The sequence below is a fragment of the Rhea pennata genome, chromosome 6 (assembly GCF_028389875.1).
Source record: "Rhea pennata isolate bPtePen1 chromosome 6, bPtePen1.pri, whole genome shotgun sequence".
Classification (NCBI taxonomy): Eukaryota; Metazoa; Chordata; class Aves; order Rheiformes; family Rheidae; genus Rhea; species Rhea pennata.
Genome location: NC_084668.1, coordinates 27233724 through 27256569, shown reverse-complemented (window position 1 = coordinate 27256569; position 22846 = coordinate 27233724). Strand labels below are relative to the sequence as shown.

The following is a 22846-nucleotide window of genomic DNA, read 5'->3' as shown; positions in this document are numbered from 1 at the left end:
TGTTGCACCGGGTTTTAAAATTAAATGTATGAGATAAACAGATCAACACATAAAATTTGCACACAAGTTATTTTCAAACTCCTGTTTAGTTTATCCAAGGAAATGCAAAGTATCACTCAGTCCTTTAGAGTTAGTTGATTCTTCGAAGACCAGCACACATTTTATGGCTTAGAAGTTTAACATAAAAAGAATGTGGCAGCTAAAACTATATTGAGGTTTTAATGAGCTATAAATCAGCAAATTGTGTGCCTCATTATTTTATATGGAAGCTCAGGCTGAGGAGCAGAAAAAGCTCTCATGTGTCTCATATGGCCATGAGACCAAGATATTACTCAGTCACGTGATTTTCTGTCGCATGCTTCTCTTTCAAAAGTGCTGATAGTGATTTTACAAATGATCTGAAGTATTGGCAAATCTGACATGCTTATATAGGTCACAGCTGGAGTAGATTAAATCATCAGCATATCCAGCAGGTCACCATAACCTCATAAATGGTTGCAAATGATCATTCAGACACCAAGCAATAATGATTGACTAATTTTCTAAATTCTGAATGGTCATACAGATATCAAGCAACAAGGACTGACTAATATTCTAAATGCTTAATGGTTGTCTTCTCTTAGCTAAGTCTTCTTTTAGCTCCAAATATACAATACTCAGTCCTCATAGTAGGCCTTTTAAATGACAAATGTTAAGCCTTATGCTACTTTCTCCACGGTCAAAAGACCCAGTGTTATGACTATCATAATGAAGACTGTATGAGAGCTGCAAAATTCATGCTACAGAGTTCTGGCTGCTTTCCATTTTATTCTCTCACGCGGCACTTTGTATTCTGTTTTTCCTTCCTTACATTCAAAAGTTGCTTAAATCAGCACTGGCTCCATATGAGCAGCATGAAGGATCCGCCTCAACACAAAAATGCTTTTGTTAATCCTCTGCAGATTGCACGGAGAGGGACAGGAGATAGAGGTCAGTTCAGCTGGTAACTGAAGAGAATGTACCTCTCACTTAACAGTGTTCAGAAGAGTAAACAGCAAGGCTTTCATTGCTCTAGGCAACTTCTGCTCATATGCAAACATCTCATTTTGCTGATTCCTTCATTCCCTTACTAGCCCTTAGATTGCCAAAGTCAGCCAATCTTAAAACTTCTAATAAAAAGCAGAAGTCCTCGCAGTCAGCTAAGTGGAAGTTTCAGCTTGTAACAGTCTCAGCTCAACTTTAATTTGTCCTTTGGAAAACCAGAAAACATTTCTCAGCTGATTTTGTGGAGGATGGCTCTTGGTCAAATACCTCAACAGCGGCTTCAAGTGAAAAGCATGCAAAGATGACTTGAACATTGGTAATGAAGGCTGACAGTACTGCAAGGCTCTTTTTTTCACATCTCTCCAGTGAGCTGGGAAGGCTTGACTCTGCAATATGAGGGAATTAAAGTGTTCAGCTCACACTTTTCATCTCAATTTTTTGTGATTCAGAGATGGGCTTAGAAGTGAAGTGTGCTTAAATGAAGCCAATGCAGGCAGATTTTTCAAAGGTGCCATGCTCTGTAAGGTCCTGGTAAGCCTATTAGTCAGAATCACTCCTCAGAAGCTAGGTATCTGGGAGCCAAGTTTTACTGGATGGTGAGTCTATCTTCTGGAATAGCAAAAAGCTCACTTTTAACAACAGTGCCTTTTGCAGACTGTTGACTGTCCATCTAACCATAGATTAAAAAGACAGTGTGGGCAGAATTGTTGCTTTTAGTCAAAGGATTAAAGTAATTCCATCAAATAAAGGACCACATATTCCAACCTGGGTCAGCCAGTCCACAATAACAGGGGCCAACAACTGGGCTACTGTACCGAAATGTGTATTAGAACCCACTGTCCTTTCCAGAAGCATTTTCTGAGGGCGGCTTCTTTGAATTAAAACACCATACATTTTCTCAAGCAATTTCTGTCCTTCTGATAAGTTACCACATGCTACTGTAGGCTGTTCTGAGTTTGAGACTGTCTGTAGTTTGACCACTGTTGAGGAAAAAAGCGGGAAAAAAGGTTTATAAGATCACATCGGTCAATGCTTGGAAAGACTGGTGCTCAAGACAGTATGAAACTATGCTCAGTATTTCAATAGCAGCATGCAAGTCCATTTAGAGCTAGGGACAGGACATAGCTAAGTTACATAGTTTGCTATGTACAAAATTAATCAATCTTTTTATAGTCCTACCTGCTATAATCAAAGAAGGGAGCAAGATAATTAAATAAATCTTAACTTTCATGAGAAGTCTGAACTTTTGCATTCCTAATTATGTGCCATAGTTCAAAATAAATTATGGCACAAATACAGAAATTAGGTTAAAAATAGGTTAAAGGATGTGTTTTATGCCAGAGATTGAGTCACATAAAAGTAACAGTCCTTGCCTACAATGAGCATTTGCAAAAATGATCCTCTCTGTCTGTCTAGGAACAAGTGCTTTTTATTCACAGATATTATCCCTTTTGCTGATGATAAAAAGGTGGTCCCCTGTATGTTAGTGTTAAATGGTGATACATGTGAAAAATGAAACCGAGTCTCATACCAAATTAATTTCCTCTGATATGTCCTAGGAAAAGTGGCAAGCAAGAACATGCTCTGTTTTCATTTTCCTTCACCAGTCCTTAACAGGAAATCTCTGCTGTGCTGTCCTGGCCAGTTCTCTTACTACAGCTATTCATGTCTTTATCTTTTCTAATGAAGACTAGAAATTTTCCTTCCTAGAAGCTGCTCTTGAGGCTGCACAAACCTGGCTTCAGAGCAGAACGGGTAAGCTTTCTAAAGGAATTTACTTAAGTAATTAATTCTCAGGAAAAATGCAGTATTAGAGAACCTGAACTCTGGGAGTCTCAGCTGTCTGGATGCTGGGCTGAAACCTACAGGCAGTTGGTAATTACGGTTGTTATGATATTAAAAACTACACTGTGACATTATCAGCTCAGGATTTGTAGCATAGATTTTTTTTTTGTGCCATATGTTTTAACTTCAGATTAAATTGGATTCTAGTAATGTAAATTAAGTCAAAAAATGTCCCATGTTTGTCTATACTCCCTTATTTTTTCCAAATAAAGACCATGTTTCCATTTGAACGACAATTTATGTTAGGGTTTCAAAAACAGAGTGGCCATCAGAGATTGATTTATGATGGGGATGAATAAAACAATATACTTCTCTGAAAAATCTGCAGCTAAAGATACCATGTGGAACTGGCAGTGTCTCAGATGTTGGGATAAGTCATACCCTTATCTGACTGTGGCTCTACTTCTCTGTAATTTGGCTGACATGGGGATTTTTCTGAGGTTATAAAACCTAAACAGATGACAAAAAAATTATGGCCACATCCTGAGGGAAGAGACTCTTTGACAGAGATGAGGAGACACTAATGCATGGAGGCAGAAGACTGACTAAATGATGGGGTGGATGAAGTTCTGCCTGTAGCAACAGAACAGCTTTTACTGTTTCACAGCTTCTACTGTTTCACCCCAAGACCTGGCATGGTACCCGAAGGACTCGATCTGGTTCTTGACCTGGATCCCTTTTTTCTCCTTCTTTTGCTATTGCTTTTGTGGGCATTATTCCTTTCCACAGTCTGGGTCAGATGCATCACAAGATTTGTTAATGGCAGGTCTAAATCTTTTGCTGAATACTCTATAGAGCAGTTAAAAAGCATTCCAGTGAGTTGCGCTTTTTAAAACCAAGATAGGAGCAAAATCTTCACTAGTTGGCCAAAAATCCAACACTGTGTTTCTCTTCCATACTTCCGTGCGCCGTGTGGCTTTCACTTTTAATTAATGCAGTCTGCTTGGTTTCTGTCAGAAGTCTATAAGCTTCTCTGTTAATTTGCAGATGAATTCCCTACTGAGCTATGATTATAATCATCATTGTGATCCTTGTTGTGGTGACGAAGGAGATACAGCATTGGCGTTATTTGACATCAGTAATTTCATAAATGTTGGAAGGAGCTCTTCTTTTAAGTATATTATAAACACCTTCAAATTTACAAAAACATTGTGATGATTAAAGAAGCAATTGAAAGGTCAGTGTTTACACTGATTTATCCCCATCGCAGTTGCTTTATGGGTGGTATATGCATAGCAGGCAATTACCATTTTCTTTACATCACAGGTACTGTAGCTGTAGTTCTTATATCCGAGCAGGACTTTGTCAGGAAGAATGAGCTTTGCAGTTTTCACCACTTCATTGGGTGAGAGCTGCAGAGATCATCCGAAACAGCTGGGATCCCTTTCAGAAGACTGAAGCTGAACATGACTTGAATATTTCCCCTCTTTCCTCTGTAGCTGGCATTTTATGATAATCAAAGCAAATCTAATGAACTAGTTACGCATCAAGTCTGCTTGCCTACCTAGGAGCACTGGAGTATCCCTACAGGATCAGAGCCAATCCCCCTGCAGGTTTTATTAGCGTCCCTTGGTGCTAGAGAGAGGGTTTTTCTCCTGCTAGGAGGTAACTTGGGGCTTGCAGCCTTCACTGGTCCTCGTTCTGGATTCTGAGACATCCCTCCTCTAAAACACGGTGTCACCAGGCAAACTGAGATGTGGACGGTGCTGTTACAGAAGGAGGGAACTTGCTGCCACAGAATCAAATGTCATCCTTTGTTTTGAAAGGAATAAAGATTTTATCATCCCGTCACTGCCATGTGGTGAAATGCTTAGGGGTAAATAAAATAGTTAATGGATCATAGACTCCAGGAGGCTGGAAGAGGCCATTGCCGACTGCCTAGTCCAAACCCCTTCTCAAAGCAGGGTCAGCTCCAGCAGGTTGCCCAGGACTGTGTCCTGCTGGGGTTGGAAGACCTCCAGGAAGGAGATGCCACAGCCTCTCAGGGCAACCTGTTCCAGTGTCTGACTGTCCACAGAGTAAGCAAGAAATTCTTAAGCTGAACTTCCTATATTTCAGTTTGTGCCCTCTGGCTCCTCATTTTCCAGCACAGAGAAGCGTAACCAAAGCAACTTCGCCTATTGTTAGTGGGGTTTTTTTAAGATATAACTAAATTTAAACATTACATTGCATCTCTAGTCTGGAAAGTAACTGGAAGTCTAAGTTACATGTCTAAAGATGTGACAGGGTGGATGATGGATAGATTTCCCTAATTATCAGTACTGTTCTCAGTGTTCACCATAGGCTTCTCCGAAGACGTCGTCCTTTTCACTTCTAAACACATGGGACCCACTTCCCGTAGGCTACAGCTGAAAAAAGCACACTAAATGGCTCGCGCTCCAAAGCTCATCGCTATGCAGGCAGATGCATTTAGCCCTTAAAAAGTGGCTTGTGAGCAGGTAACTCATGGCTGTAGCTAGCAGGATGGGAACCAAGGAGGTACCTGTATTAACCCCTAAAAGGTGACAGCGAAAACGTGCCGAGCTGGCAAGAAGGAAGGAAGGCTCCCAGCCCCGGCATCCCGAGAAATGACACGAGCCCTTCCTGCACACCGCTGAATCAGAATCAGACAGCTGGTGGAAACCATTCTGTCTGAAACTGCTCAAACAGCACTGTTCAACACGGTGGCTTTAACTGCAGTAGAGAAGAGAAACACTACTGAAAGAAACAATTTTCAAGAACAGAATAAGAGGATAAAAATACATTTGAATCAAGGGAAATAAAGCAAAACATAGCGATTTATGGCATTTGGAACAATAATCTTGTTGGGCTTTTCCACCTCTAAAAAACGTGCAAAATAATTTAGTACAGAATGTTTACGCACACCCAAGGGTGCTTCTTTTTCTAACAATATGCAAATTCAGCAAAAGCAAAATCCTAGCACAGGCTACAGAACCCATCTGGGTCAATGTTTCTGTACTGATCTTTTGGGAGAGGAGGGGGTAGAACATGCCAAGAGTAAAGGTTTATTCTGACTTCTTCAATAATATTTTCATTTTGGAACCTTTTTTTTTTTTTTTTTTCCAGTTTGAGTCATTAAACTTACTGACAACTGGAAACCTACCAAATTCTTATATTTAAGTTTTTTTTGGATCGCTGGCAAATTAAAAAAATATTAAAAAATCAGTTACTCAACACAAAATACACTTACCACAAACTATTTGCATTATAGTAGATACAACTGGTCTCACTTTGCAGTTGCCATGGGCAGCAAAACATTAGGGGCAAAATCTTTAGCAGCTCTTTATTGTGTGAGTGACTTGAGCTTATGAGAGACCTACATCTTCTGGTTTGCCTAAGGCATCAAAATACCCTAGAGCCAACATTCAGCATGACCAGAATGTAATTACAGCCTGGAAGAAGACGATCTGGCACTCATATTAATAGTCAGAGGCTGAAAACAAGTATTGCTCTGAATGTTTTCTGGAAAGAGCAAACAGGAATCTAGGACAAAGAGTATCAGTTTACTCTAATTCATTGTTAGAAAATACACATAAAGCGTAGAAAAAGTAGACAGATATCTCAAAGTTCACATGTGTTCACATCAGAAAGCAGCACCTATAAAAGGGGCTTTAACGCTATTCTTGCTTTTCACCTTGCCAAGAGTGAGCTTGAAGAAAAAGTCAGGCTCCAACCACTCCAGGATTTGGGGAAATCCTGAAGATGAAATTTAATAATAATCTGATAGATTTTAGTTGGTAATTATGAAATGCAGACCTAGTTCAATAGTCTTCCCCTCCTTCTCTTAGCTCTTTTCTTATGTATTTCCAAAAATATTCAGCATGCTTCTTCAGAAAAAAACATGTACATCTAAGTGTCACCAGGGGGAGCTTTAATGCCAAAAATCCCATTATTCAGCTTTACTAGTGATTGCGAGGTGACTGAAAAGAATGCTGAGTTTACATAATTACTCATCTTAGAAAGCAAAAAAAATGTTACCTGGCTTTTTGGACAGGGAAAGTAATCTTTGGGTTATATGTTACTCTGGGACACAGTCAACCGCTTGCTCTGCAGAACCCTGTTAATTCAGGCCCTCTTTCATAGTGGTGTTTTCTAGGGCTAAAGCGCTTTTATCGCCTTCAGTTCATCTCCCTCGACCGCCCTCACCTTCTTGAGTGTAATAGCTCAAACTGGACACTGTGCCAGCTGAAGATGAGTAAAAGCACATGGGCTTCGTACACCTTACTAGCTGTGCTCCAGGTTTAGCAAGGCAAACCTGGTGTTTTCTGTATCCCTGTCACTTAGGAAGGCACGATTGCATCCCACAAACCTGCACCATGTCCCACTGTCCACCAAGCACACGGTCATACATGCTTCTTGCTGCATGCACAACCCACAATAAAGGTGCATCTTAGGATGAGATGAAACATAGTAAATATTTTAGGGTTTTTTTCTGCTTCTGAGTGGTCACTAGATCCCACAATTCCTTTAAATGTATTCTTAAAGAAATTATTGTGTTGATTGCTCAAAGCCTGCTGATGATCTTCACTGGTTATAAAAGCCACATGGAATAACATTAGTTCATGAGTTGGATGAGAGCTGAAAAAACTGAAAAATATTTTAACTGATTCAAGAAAAATTAGCAGCTAAACTTGATTAGAGTTTTTAAACAACTTCCTTCTGGCCCATGCACCTCACAAAAAAAATAAACCCTTTTTCAGATCCATATGCTTGCAGTATTTCCTGTGTTTTTCTGGTCACATTCACACACATAATTGCATGCAAGTTTTCAGTCCTAGCACTGGTCCTAAAAGGATGTGGTTGAAACCTTCAGTCTGCTCATGTACTTGTCTCCGTGCCAAGGTTCTGGTCGATGGTTTTGGGAACTCTGTGTTCCTGCTAAACTGGGCAATGTCGCATCCCAAGGGGTGGAGGAAAGGAGAAATTAGGAAGGGGAGGAGAGCCACATGGACATCTTTAGAAAGTTTTTGCTCTTCAATAAATTCAGACTAAAAGTCATCCACTTCAAAAGGAACAACACTCAAATCAGAAAAGCAGGTAACACCCACACCGCAGGAAACCCAACACACATGGTCCCCAAGAATCAGAAGTAAGTTTCCTCTTAGCCTTATTTTGGTCTGATGCAAGAAACAAGAACCACATTGTACAGAGATAGAGAGATCACAAAGCTGACATACTGCTTGGACATTTACTCAGGTCAGAGTGAAATCAGATGGTAGAAAGCAAAATAAATGACCTTAAACTGCTATCCCTGGAAGAAGAGCCCGTGGGCAGGAGCCTCTCTCTAGGATCCTGCACGGGTGGCTCCAGGTCTTCTCACCATGCTCTTGTGGCTAAATAGTGAAAAAACACTCTTTAATGCCTTCTACACTGCATTTTTCAAAACTCCCAGCCCTGACCTCAGCAGCAGTAAATGCAGGTGGTGGGAGTTCTGCTGAGAGGCCTGCAAGCCTGCACCTGCTTGAACACATCCATAAGGAAAAGAATAGTTGATAAAGTCCTACTGAAAAGTCAGAGGATGATTCTGCTGTACCAGCCACTGCAGGCTTGTGCTCGGCGCATGGCAATGTCATTCATGCTATATGAAGTTCAGTATCATTCCTGCAATTTTTCGTGCTGTCTTTTGACAGCTTTACCTTCAGAGATGGAGGTTTTTATAAATGAAAGCCAACTAGTTACAGAGGAGCCATTGACAGACATGGAGGAAGGGTGGCAATATGCAGTTAGAAACAACACAGGGAAGGATTTTCATTTAGGAATAAACTAAATGAGATGTGAGCTCTCATGCCATGGGGAATCCTACTCAGAGAGGTTCCTCTGCATCTGTACATCTATACTTGTCCTGTTCCTGCCCCTATATACCTAAGGTTTCCTCGTCTCCGCACACTTCGCTGTGCAATATTGCACCTTCTGGCCAGCTTTGGAGAAGGTCAGACTCCGCGCAGGAGTGCTAATGGGAACAGCCAAGCCTGCAGACCCTGCGTCTCTCTAGTCCAGACCTTTATTTGGTCCTCTGGCTTGGGAACAAATTCAGGATTTTACGTGCCTGGGAAGAACAAAGGGACAATTATTTATTATAACAGGACTCGCTGGAGTCAGTATTCATCATGTGACTTGGCTGTTAACCTTCAACCCAGAACATACTGCTGAAGCCAGGAAATAAAATTTAATGCCCTGCCAAATGACTGGCTTCACAAGGATGTTGCATCTTCTTATACAGAAATATTATCTTTTCTTCAAAAGCTATTTCAATTCAGAGTACAACACTGCCAAAATCTTTGGAATTTCACTATAAATATATCTTATGACATAAAGTAACCAGAACAACACATGTTGCCCTTCCTGGGCTTTCTACTTTGTATTTCAAAATAAGTACAAAGTCTCCCACACTCTCTTTCTATAATATTTCATGTTGTTATCGCCGAAGAGGTTGACTTTTTAATGTTGTCTGTTACTGCGTAGAGGCAATTAATAATACCGCGATGTTTACACTGCTTCATATGAAGCATTACAATGCTCAGTAATATTACTTTCAAGTCATAAATGTTGCTTCACAGAGAAACACTGCAAGATTATCCTTCTATTGTAAAAGTGAAGTTATACCCTTAAAAGAGGCCAATTCAGCAAACATGGCTTGAAAAATAGAAACAACTATCAGATACGTGGATTTTACGCTGAGCTGAATGAAGTCAGTGGAAATATTCCCCCAGCCCTCAGTCTGCACCGAACCAGGCCCTTAACCACACGTGGAAAGCGAGGGGCTGCTGTTAACGCTCTGCGCAACCTTTTCGCTTCCACACGCCAGGTAGCAGTGGCAGGTGACAAGTTATAACACAAACATCCCAGCTTTGCTGTGCAGCAGATGTCAGGCTTAATCTCCGCTGAACACCTCGGTCTCTCCAAAGGTAACGTGGTATTTACTGCCGCCAAGGCCAGAGCCGTTTTGAAGCAGCAGCCGCCAGCTGTGTGAAATGAAACGTATTCAAGGCTGCCAACAGCAAGAAATTAAATACAGGCGACAGCAGCGTCTGCCAGCTTTTGGGGCAGTAGCAGGGTGGTGGCAGCCAACTGAACTCGAGATGGCAGCAATCTAATGTATCCTGTTCACCAACTCAGTGAGTCACTAATTAATTTAACTCAAATTATTTTTTTAATTGTATCTACCGTCATCATACTCCCATACAAGTCTGAGGAAGGAGAGAGAGGGGTAGGGAGCGTCGGAAGAAGAGAACAAGCACTGGAAGGTAGCATCTTGAAAAAGAGTAATTTACAAACACATTCTGTCTCTTCTTGCAGCAGTTTATATAGGAACTTTATGAATGTAAGCTCCATAACTCGTTCCAAAAACGTCAGATGCAGCATAGCCAGGAAACTTGCTCAAGTCCATACTATATTAAGTGGTGTGGTTTCATTGAGGTGGATTCTGGCTAAGATGCAGTAAAGAGTGGTATACAAATGAAAAAAAAGAACTTTTTTGAAACCAAAGCAGCACCATTCTTTGGCGACTTGGCTAGACAAAAGAAAAAGAAGAATGATAAGTATTGCAATGTGAATCTTCCTTTCTTAGTGCTTCAGGAAGTCCTGGCAGCAGTGGAATTTCTACCTGTGGAACCGAAGGTGCTGCGCCACGTCAAAGCGAATGAGCAAAGCAGAGTACGGCACAGGAATCACCTCAGCCCTTTGGTCCACTGGCAAAGCACAAGACGTGGAATGCGTGTGCGGGGCTGAGGGGATAACTGAAACCATCTCTGCGCCTGTTCGAGCTCCATGGCTCATGCGCAGCACCGTCATGTTAACATTTGGTCCTCATTGCAGAGATGGGCAAAATGCAATACCCTGGGCCAAAGTCACTCACCCTCCTTAGAAAAGTATATGAAGAGCAACAGTTCAGCCTGTGAACTCCAACAAACCTAGGCTTGACGTTCAGGAAACCGTATAGGATGAGCTGTATTATAGCCAGTGTGTCTTTGGCTTTCTCACCTCCTCTTTCCTCTGCTCCACAGAACTAAATTTAAACCAGTATATGAAGCATAATTACACAAAAAGACATGTTTTTCTTTGTAGTATAATACAATGTTTCTTGCTATTATCCTGATATATTTAGCCAGTGCTAGAAGCTGTTCACAGAGTTTGCGAGCATTCGAAGGCAGCACGTAAGATGACGCTAGTTTCCGTCGTGACTGCTTCAGCCCTACAAACTTCATTCCCCTGCTGCTCAAAGTGAATTTAGCCTGAGCTTTTCGTTCCGCGAGGCTCCTTGCGGGGTCTGAACGCAGCGCTTACCACAATAACAATAATCCTGGGTGTCTCCAGACTCTCCGTGTTCCTTGTTAACCTTCAGTCACAAAGTAATGAGATGCATCAGGCATCATCAAGCTGGCCTGAGGGGTTACAAATCTGGATCAGGGCCACATACTGTACTAATTGCTTCTAATAAATTACATATTTCAGGAGGGACATCACGATTTTAATCATTTATTCTGCATGTTGTTTCCTTTGGAGAGAAGAACAAGCAAGCACTAAACAAGCCCAGCATCTGAAATTCATGGCAGAAGCTAGAAAGACCTCATTTAATATCGACCATCATTGTAAATACCAGAATTATGCATGTCTCAAATCCCTGGGTATGAACACTTTGGGAACAGCCAGTGAGTCCTGTTTGTTTTAATGAGGCAAACCAAAATAATGTCTTTGCATGTCACTTAGATTTATAACAACTCAGATTTAATCCCATTTCAAATGCTGTAGCTAGGGCCTAGCTCAAAAAAAAGTCATTGTTTCTATGCAAAGAAAAATACATTAAGAGGGGAATTTAAAGGACATATTCTCCCAAAAGCCTTCAGTGTGACTATCAGGACTTTTATTACTTTGAATCTGAGCAGACATACAACTCAGAGAGGGAAGAGAGAATCAAATGAACCTTTCACCTCTGCAGGGAAAATCTTTAATTATGATTTGACGATGGCTAATTGCAAAGGTGGTTCAGTGAACACAGAAAAGCTATGTGAGTTTTCTTTAAAGCCCACTGAAATTAGTAAGAATCATTATGCTGGTCTCAATGGCCTTTCGCCTGATGAACCAGGAGGAGCGAAGGTTTCCTCATCCCCTAATCGCCAGCACACCCGCACCAGCGGACTCGCTGAGGATGAGCTCCTCAGAGCCCCGGGGAATGCGCACTTCCTTCGGCCTGGGAGACCTTGGGGGATTTAAATAGCTGCTAGTATTAATAGCAATAGCTGCTAGATAACGTGGAGACTTGTGAGCTCTAGGGAGAAATGCAGGTTTGTGAACAACTCGGGCGCTGCCTCGTGTTCGTCTTCGTAAACCCTGCTGCCTCTCACTTTAGTCTGTGCTTCTTTTCAAGGATGAGTTGAGATACCAAAAAACCCTGATAATCTAGGTAAAAGGAAGCCGGATGTGATGCAAAGAGTAGCCTGGGGATGGGCAGTTGCAGCTGTAGCTCTGAGATTCTAGTTCTTGAGCGGCAGTGAGATGCTAAGGACATGCCGGTAGCTGGGTAACCGCTCGCAGCCTCGCACAGCCCAGCCCAACCCGACCGTCCCAGCACAGCCTTGGCAGTCGGCCGTACCCCCGCTCGGCCTCTCCGTGCGGGAGGGCGACCGTCCCGTCTCAGACTGCTCTGAAGAGGGGAAGCCAATGAGGCTTCAACGGGCAGCCTCTCTTTTAGCCCTCAGACCAGAAAAATGAAGATATCTGTAAGGATGCTGTTTATGGATGGATGGACATTCTTGCTAAAACACCTGCACTTCTACTTTGATACACTGGGAAAGGACCAAAAGATCCCTCCGGGCTTTCCTACAGAAGCAGATAGGAGAGGGAGGCCTCAAGCAAAGAGAACTGACTGAGAAAGCCTGCACTAGGTAAAACTAGTGACCTGCCTAAATGAGAAACCTTCTTCTGGTTGCTTTTAAAGCATTCTTCATAGGGAAGTGCAAACAGGCCTCTGCACACGAAGAAAGGGAGCTTAAAACAAAAGGAGAAGATGATGGGGATTCAAGCTCAGCGCTTAAGTGCATTAGAAGCTAGAGAAGGACGAGAATTTGAAACACAGACAGGAAAGGCAAAGAGTAAGGAAAGAGGGAAGGGAATCAATGAAGGGAGCCAGAGCTTACGAATTCATAGAACAAAAGGAAAAATAACAGATTTTCAAGCATATAGAATAAACTTTTCATTGATGCAAACCAGTGTGAGCTTATTAAAGGCAAAGGGATATGTTGGATCTGTTGAAAGTTTAGTCTATTGCATTTGAGTGGACCTGAAAAATAGAAAGCAATTTCAGCCTTCCTAACTTTCAGTACTTCCTTAGTTATAATTACTATCTGGAGTTAAGAGGTATCAAAATACTGAAAAACAATGTGATAAGAGGTTAAACATAAAGTACTAAAAATATTATGGATTAATGTGATGCAATCTTCAAACTCTGAATTTACTAACTTTGCATACTACAGTGACGGCATGGCATTAGCAAACAGCAGTGCAACAGGTTTAGCAAAAGAAATATTTTCAAAAAAAAAAAAAAGGAGAACATCTATCTTTGACATCCATTAGCCATAGTAATATAATACTAACAAGAGTACTGTGCTGCACTGTTATCTGGTTTGCTGTCGGATTTGCTCTGCAGATTATCACTTAAATCAATAGCTCTCACATTGATTTTTCGAGCGTGCTGCATTCCAGTAAAAAGCACAATGCGCTGAGACTAGTCAGCTGTTTGCTCCACCTGTAGGGACTCCGATGCATTTTCATTTACGAAGATAAATGCAGAGCCAAAGCACCACAAATATACACAAATATCCGCTGCACCACAACATGGCACTGGCTCTGCAGACACATCACTTGTTACACCTAAGACTGTGGTTGAGATGGTGCAACCACTGCAAGGATGGGCCCAAACACTCGGAAGCAATATGAGACCAGTAACAACCCTGCCTTTCAGTCTAGTGACTGCTGTGGCAGAAGGGGAAAATATGCCCACATTTATGTGTTTCATGTAACATGTATTATAGTCCTGATACTGTATTACTGAGTGATCACCACTGTTGTATGATTTAGCTTTCGCTCCTTCTAACCAAGTCAACTCTTTCTTATTTTGTTTGCAATTACAAAATGCAGCTTAATTCACTCCTGCTTTCTCTCTCTCTTGCTTAACCTAAATGCCTGCCGAGTTTATGAAACCGGCGGTCTTTTTCGCTCACACAATTTGGTAATATTTTCAAGGAACTGGCAGCAAAAAAGTTTTAAATTAAAAGAAAAAAAAATCTCAAGAACTATTTCGAGATTCTGAGTCTCAGGGTGTGCAGACCGAAGGTCCCCCACGGTTTCTCCTGGAGACCTCGCGGTCGCTGCCAGGAAGCAGAGCTGATGCTTGGTGACAGCTCCTCTTTCCTCCAGCGCCCCGTGCTCGGCTGCTGCTCTGGGCTCCCCGGCTCTGCACTCACATGTGAACTTGGGTTATGTCTGGGAACTTGGATATAACAGCAATTAAAAGCTACTGAAATGCCAAAGCAGTATAACAAATGGAAATGTTTGTTGCTCTTTTCCACCAGGAGTTCTGTTTCAAGGCTCGGGGACAGGAATTAAGATTTATTATCTCATCTTTGAATGCAAGATGCCAGATATATTCTATCCCACCATCCATTAATAACAGCCCTAGAGGTTATGGAGCAGCCATAGAGGATGTGGAAGAGGGGCTGTTCAGCATCCAAAATCTCATTCTTTACTGTGTACTGAGGATCATTTTTTGAGAATACTGAAGGAGAAGCTGAGCCTGCAGAAACTACCATATTCAAAGCTCTGGGATTAATTTATAATTATGAATTCTGCTATTCTGAAAATATTGCTAAATATTGCTATCTTCGACAGCTTCAACATCTAGAAAACTTCAATTACTTAAATCATTATAGGACTTTTACAAAATTCTGCTTTTTACAGTAATGCTTTCATAGCACTGGCTCTTTCTGATTGCTACATGTTTGCTTCTTAGTTTCTTAGTCCAAGCAAAATAACTCTCATGTTTTCATAACAGCAAAGAGCAAGGAATGGCAAATTTTCTATTCTAAGTTATTTTTAAACAGGTAGGATAGTGTTATGTGTCCGTCGCAGTATGGTAAATTTGGAGCAACCCAGCCTGTTTGCAAGAAGGTTTATTAACTTCCAGGTTCCCACCTGTGCAGCTGGGAGTACTACATAGTTTAGGGTGCTAAGGAAATAGGAAGGGTATTTGGTGTAAACTATGTTCTGTTTACAAGGTGTAAACAAGATAGCTGTGTGCTATCTTGAATCATACACTTTCCTACCACTCATTAGGAATTAAGCTGATGTAGAAATGAACTATCCCGGTTACTTCCGCAAACCTCCATAGGATATTAATGTCAACGCCGAGCTGCTGCTGGCCCTTGAGAGCCAAAATACCGTCCCAGTATCACAGAGCTCTTCACTTACACAGTACTTAGTTTATACCTTATACAGCAAAATAACATGTTAGTGAGAGCGGTAGATATTACTGCTACCCATGCAAGTTATTGTAATTGCCTATAATAAGATTGTTTCTAGTATCTAGTAAATCAGCTTTTCCCCATTTTGGCCAACAGATCGATAGGAAGTCTTCTGAGGCACCTGCGTGATGTTGTAAGCCTTGCGAAGGCGAGTACTGGAGAACCGAAGCTGCAGAAGGAGGTAGGTAGGGTACCTAGCGACAGCGTGGGCGTTTCACGCTACAAATCGCTCCGTACCTTTGATGGCGGGCGGCGCGTACACGCTCTGCTTCCTCTGCTTCGGGGAGGCGCTCTGTGCCTGCGGAGGGGAAACACAGACGCCGGCCGGTGAGCGGCGCAGGCGGCCCCCGGCCGGGACCTGAGCCCGGGCGAGCCTGCCGACCCGAACGGCTAAGCTTTTCAGCAATCGCTTACTGCAAAAGCAGTGTAATTGTGCAAGGATCCAGCTGACGACAAGCTGACCGGAATACGTGCCGCCAGGCTAAGGCAGCACGGCTTTCCCAGAATGAAAGCCGTTAGGTTGGTGTCTACACAAATATGGAATATCCTCACAGCCAAAGGATGGCCAAATTGCGTAAGATCTCACGCTGAGCTTTTGACATGGCTAGTTTTAAATATTATAAGCATCACATGACACTCCACCCCCAAAAGGGTTCAAAAAGCTGTGCACAGGCAAGCTCTATTTTTTCCCATCTAATCAGTTCCTAACTGTATTCGGTCATGATGATGTCATCTTTCCCCAAATACTTACTAGAAGTGCTCCTATTTTTTCCCCGAGTTCTTCTGTCTGATATATTGTCAATGAATTTTAATCAGATTTCTTTCTTCAAGAAGCAGATGAGATGGCTCTGAAGAAAAGCACTTTCACAAACATGTAATCCTATTGCCTTTTCCTATCATAACTGATGGAACAATAACACTTACAGATAAAAAAAAGTCTTATTTTGAAAGAGAAACCTATTTATAAACTGTGTGATAGGCTGTTGATCCTGATCCCAGTAAATCTTTTTTTTTTGTCTGCATTTGAATCCAAATTCGAAACGATCGATACTGCCTACTGCTATTTAAAGCTCTGTCTGCTATTTAAAGCGTCTCAGCGTGCGGCGAAGGAGAAGGCGGTCAGGGCCATGCAGGCACGCGGCACAGAGGGACCGGCAGAGGCGAGCGGAGAAGCTAGCTCTTGACTGCTCTGCAAACGGTATCAGTCTGAGGTCTGCCGGGTGTTCGGCAAACGGGCGGGAAGGAGACGAGCCAGCAATGGTTTTGTGGACCCACCGCGAGCTGTAGCCCAACGCTCCAACTAAGCTGGATGAGGGGACCTCCCAGGGTACTCCGTTTTGATGTGGCAAAAAGGACGCTCGCCGTCCGCCCCTGGGTTTCGGAGCTCCCTGCGATGGGGGCAGTGGAGAGCTGGCCAGAGCTTTTCGGAGAAGAGCCCTGTTCGTGCACAAGCGTGACTTGAAAGCGGTGGGCCCGGAAAGGCTGTGCACTGAAGGTGGCGTGACAATGTGAACAAAACCATAAGCTGGGGCGAATGAGTAAGTTTCAAGGGGCTTTTAACAATAAATGCATTTAAAAATACGTTTCACTTACTTCTCCTTGTGAGATGTTTGTTCTCTTCTCATCTTTTTCTAAAAGAGGAAAAGACATGGATAGAGAGAAGTTAGTACAAAGAGTGTTTCCCTCAGCGCGACATGTTGCAGCTCTGCCCGGGGCTCTGCAGCACTGTTGTAAATGCGAAATTACTCTGCTGCTTTACAGCTTTTCTTTCTCTTTTGTGTTTCTCAGAAAACCTCAGGCCTTGCTCTTCATAAGCGTTTAGACACCTAACTCCCATTCTGCGCTTAATTAATTTGTGCGTAAGATGAAGTTATGTTTCAAGCATTGTGTTGATGTAATTAATGGTCAGAAAGGGTTAATCTTCTGGTGATGATTTCCCAAATATTTTACAAAGATCACATAGGATCTTTGATACAAAGTAGTTTGGAGCGCTAAACTAAATTTTGTTACTAAAAATAGTGACATCAATCTTTCATTGTACCAACACGGCATCTAAAATTTTCCACTTGCAGATATCCGTGTGCAATTTCCACTGAGGTCTGACAGATCTGTAAATGTAGATCTGAAGGAAAAGCTAAGTCTACGTCATATCACTTCATCTGACTTTTTCTGTAATTGTAAACTGCTTCTGGTGTGATGGGTGGGAGGGAAAGAGCCAGTCACGGCAGACTGATAGCATTTCATATTGTACTCTATACCACTGTATCTGTGCACCTTCAGAGGTATTAAATGGCTTAAAAAGAGGAATTAAAATGACTCTTAAAAAGTGTAGATCAAAACAGATCTGATTACTAAAGCATAGTCCAGCAGATACAGAATTAGACAAGGCCAGTTCCTGCCATTGAAATTTGTATGAACTTTGGTAAATGACTCATCGCTTCCTTGACTTCCCTACCTGAAAATAAATATAGCAGCACCTATTATACTTTGTAGATCACTCCGGGGTATGAAGACAGGCTGTCCGAATGAGTAATCATTTATATCGTTGTAATTTTTATTATTAGTTGCATGCAAGAGAGACATTGATTTCAAAAATTCAGTAATAGGGTTTTTTTTTTTAGCTCAAGATACAGGGTTTAGTTTGGAGGCTGAAATTTGAATAAATCTCCATCTTCCATCAGAGTACAATGCAAAGTTATGTCACCTTCCCTCCCCAACCCTAAACTTGCCCAGTATTGGTAAACCGAAGTGGAGGCTTGGATAAGGAACAACAATTGAAAACCAGCAGCATTGTCCAGTTTCTGGTTTCACTTCAAGAATATGCACAACTAACACTTTGGGCTTGCGCTTTTAGAGTGCTTAGCGGGGTGACACCAAACCTGCCACAACTGTCCCCTTTCCAACCTCTTCTTTCTCCCAGCAGCCCGTATATGACAGGCACCTTTGTGAACAGGAATTGGCCTTGTACGGAGTTAGAATAATCATTCATATCTGTAAGGCAAACAGTGCCAACGAATAACATCACAACAACGTGAAAATTTAAGAAGGACTTACAAAATCACACAAACAAACCAGTTTTTCAAATCTAGTAAACAGAGATCAGAAATGAGCCTACAGGTGCAAAGGAGACAGGCTTGAGGCAGCAGGTGTGAGCTGTTTTGAATGAGTTGTGAAAAGAAATGAAAGGTAGAGATGGTTAGAGGTGCAATTTCATCAGTGGTACATTGCAATCCCATTTTCCTAGAAAAGACTATCTCTATGCATGCTATCAGTATATATACCAGTACTACAACAGGCTACATGTGGCACTGAAATGATTCCATGCAGAAGATCTCTGAGACAACAAAAATTATGATGAGACTAGAAGGTACAAGGAAAGAAAGAACATTATCAGTAAGCTAATGCAGATCAGACATATCCACCTAATGGAAGCCAAACAAGCCACAGACTTCCCACCCTTAAATCTCTGCCAAACACATTGATAATAAAAAGCTCAATTTTTTTATTAAACCCTCAAATGCTTTTCAAGAGGGATCAGGCCATGATCTGAAATCCAGTCAAAAATACCGGGCTTGATTCTCAAGAGAGAATGAAATCCTCAGTTCCTTGCTGTCCTTCGGTTCCCATTGACTACTATGGAGTCAGGCTTCCACTCACACACCATCATATTCACATAGAACGAGCAATTTCCTGTTCATGTTTGCAATGAGGCATCGTGGAGAACATGAATACAGTTATTTAGGTATTTCTCTCTTTTTGAAGTGAAGTGCAGTCTCTTGGTAGATAACTTTTCCCTACAAGTTCCCTCTCTTCCGAGGGACAGGACAGAAAGAGAAGATTTTTCAGTGATGCTCCATGTTCCGCCCTCACAGAACACAATATTGCTGTATTACATTCCAAATCTGAACATTTTACCAGTTTGACTTATTTTTGGCTGCTCTAATTAGCTGACAAGAGTCTAATCTGCTGAAGTTGTTCCTTGGCAGTTCTTGTGGTTTTGTTTTTAAGTGGTATATTAGAAACCATATGAAGAGCTGAGATCAGATTTGTACATGCCCAAGTTATTGGAAAGTAGAGGCATCCAAAAATAAATTTGGAGCTTTGATTAGAGTTTCTTTACACCTCTGTTGTGGCAAAAGCATTTGTTGGCTTTCTCCCTTGCTGGGTAAATAATATCTGACGCTAGTGCGACCCTTAGGTCAGGTAAACTGGCCTAGAACCTGGCAAAATAAGGAAGGTTCAGGCTGTAGGCAGTCTTCGCGGGAAGGGAAAAGGTCCGTGTTGCATCAGTGAACAATTCAATCTGAAGGATATTTCTATCAGTCCAAATATGAAAACAAATGCTCTGAACGAGCCTTTATTTCTTTAAGGACAGTCACGTCTGTAAGTATATCTGCCTACATGGAGCTCATTTCAGGGTTAGAGTCGTAGGCTTTCGTCTTTACCCAGTGCAAAATTCCCCTCACTTTCAGGGAAACCCATGAGGTTTCAACCACTATATTACTGAAATAAGGAGGAAGAAACACCAAGGGATTTCTCTCCTGCAAGCTCTTATTAGCACAGCTCTCTCGAATGTTTATTAGCACAGCTACCAACCAGACTGACATAATATGCTGAGCGGCTCCAAAGGGATCATCAGATAAATGAGGTCAGAAACCAACCAAGTCTATGGGAGCCAGAATGACAACTGCTTGATGCTGATGGTCACTATTCTTGTGAATCTCTATTACTGCGCAAACAGCATGACCAGGCTGGGGGAAGCCTTATGGTCATTTCAGAATGAGATTAAAATTCATCTGCCTCTCTTCTCCCGCTGGATAATGTTAATGCACTTGGAGCCACTGTGCAGGGCAAGAGGTGACATATTTTACAGGACTTGGCCTCTGATGTCACCCATGGGCTCTGCAGTGGAGTCATCCTGCAAAAGCTTATCTCATCCAGCTAAGTACCCTGCTTTCTTTCCCTTTGGCAAGAGCAAATAAAAGCTTTTTCTGTAGGATTTCAGTCGGGCACTGGAGGAACAGAATGGGTCACAGAGGGCGGCTTTTACACAGAAGAAACTCAGTAAGTGGCTGGTATAATTGTTGGAGAAAGCTTTATGTGGAAAGTTTGGAATTTTCCTTGGGAAAACAAAGCTGGAAAGTTTCAGATAAAAATCACAGAGGGCTAATAGGACTTTAGATTTTGGTAATTTTTCGTCATGATGTCTAAATTTTCCCTTAAAACTAATAATTACAGTACTCTTTAATTGCTCAGATAGTGGACATAACACATGAGCTGTACTCATATGACATTTAAGTTAAATAATGACTTAATGACTTGTTCAATGATTTAAACAAGAATGGTCTGAATCTCAGAGAAATCAGTCTCAATAAAATTTAAGGGCACCATGTCACTGTTGGCCTGGAGCCTTTTTATAATCCTGAGACACTATATAAACTGGAGACAGCAAAGCAGATGAAACAGAAGCAAGGAGCCAGGCTGGCATGCGAGCACTGCAGCTGCAATACTGCAGATGTTAACCTCAAGCTACAAAGAAATCAGAAGATGCTAATGCTATGTGTCCTTAAACGTGTGAAGGAAATGGACCAAATGCTGATGTCTTATGAATACAACTGATGGTAATACACAGCTTTGCAGGTAGGAGTAGGAGACTTCAACCTTCCTGGCTCTGTCCCCACCAAGCCTCCCTGCCACAGGCACAGGTGAGGCTCGTGCCTTTGGCCAGTGGAAAGCGCTGCTCTGCTCCCAGCTTTGCCGCATGTTACCGGGTAACCGTTCCGGCTAACTTTTTAAAAATGCACTTAAATAGCACAGACCTACATGAACTGCGTGAAGAAATGGACAATTTATCAAATAATTCTCCATCCTCCTGCCACTTAGTGGCAGATGGACCTGAATTCTTCTGAAAATCTTAGTTTTGATCACTTCACATTTCAATTCCCTTATCAGTAAAATGAAGGATGTTTATTTATTAATTTTATCTACCAGCTTGCCTTGCTGCTGTTTGCCACTGGTATTTGTATAGCAAGCTCACTGAAACGTGACCATCAATTTGTAAATTGATGGGCATAATATTATTTTGTTTTTCCACTATCAAAACTATTCTTCTTTTCCTCCAGAAAACAAGATAAGGAAAAAAAATATTTTATACTCTGTATTTGGCAATATTGTAACTACTTCACTGGAGCAGCTAGCACCCCATGTCACTTTACTAAACCACTGTGCTAAGAAATGGGGAAAAAATCCAGTAGGAAAAGCACACAAAACGCTCATCTAGGTAATTGTTTGACTTTGCTTGCTGGTTTTTATTTGCCAGTAACTATCTATGAAAACTTGACTATAGGCATAGATGTAATTACATTTAATTACTACAAAATATCCTGGTAAGCCCTGCCAGCATGAGTATATGTTTCTGAAAATCTTCACATCGAAAAAGCTCCTCATTAAACTGCAGTTTTTTAGCTACTCTGGAAAAAGTAGCTAGAGGGTCTTCTCCCCTCCTCAGTCAGGTGCCGACGGGGGAGCGCGTACCTTACCGCTCCGCTGCATCTCACACCTTCACCGCCCTCTGCATTAGTGCCTCCTCCTAGGGGGAACACTAACACCAAGGTCTGGGCAGGAAACAATAAAATAGGTATTGCTCGATACACAAGCGTTTCCTTGCTCATTCTATAAGGTGCTTTCTGCTAAAATAAGCAGTTTGTGCCTTCACCACCAGAGCTCCTGTTACTTGGCTCAAGGTCGAACGTGGAGCAGATGGCTCCTCTACCTTAGGTATTTGCACAGCATAACGACCCCAACTGGCTCGAGGGGACACAGAAAGCCCCAGCGGCAGACTGAACCGAAGGACGGGGACGAGTCCCAGACGCGCGGAGCTTGGCCGGCGGCCGGCACCGCGCTCTCGCGGAGCCGTGGAAGGAGCAAGGCTCCCGCAGGGTCGGAGCGCTTCGCAGCACCGCGGCCCTCACCACCGCTCTTTGAAAACAAAGCGCATAAGCGGGCCACTGTCTTGAAAAGTTATACCAGAATAACTTCAGATGAAATTACGTTGTGGCCTTTTCCACTGATTTTTACTATTTCTTTCCTTAAAAAAAAAAAAAAAAAAAGAGAGAGAGAGAGAGAGAGAGACCTCTGTTCTGCAGAATTCTCTTCCTACTCGGTCAGATTCTTCGGATTTATGTTAACACACTTCTTTTCACAGCATTAGAAAGCTGAATTGATAACTATCCATGCGTGTGTGCGTGTGCACAGTTCTTCAAAAGAGAATTCTTCTCTTGGTGCAGCGTTGGCACAGCCCAAACACAAAGTGAGGCAGCGTTCACTTCTATTCAGCTCCGGGGCAGCGTTTCACCACGCAGAAGAGTAGGCTGTTGGTGGACCCGTGGGCAGAGCTGCAAATCCAGCGCTGTGACAGTGACTGCCGGAGAAGGGAGCCAGCCCAAGCCAGGCTACGCCGCCAC

General features: G+C 42.2%; 1 protein-coding gene across 1 annotated transcript in view; it reads right to left on the bottom strand.

Moving 5' to 3' along the window:
* The window catches only part of PPP1R1C (protein phosphatase 1 regulatory inhibitor subunit 1C), a 45298-nt gene that overhangs the window by 4289 nt on the left and 18163 nt on the right, over positions 1-22846 (bottom strand). Inside the window, 2 exon segments of the mRNA XM_062578768.1 lie at positions 15621-15681; positions 16977-17014. Coding sequence (XP_062434752.1) covers positions 15621-15681; positions 16977-17014 — 99 coding nt within the window.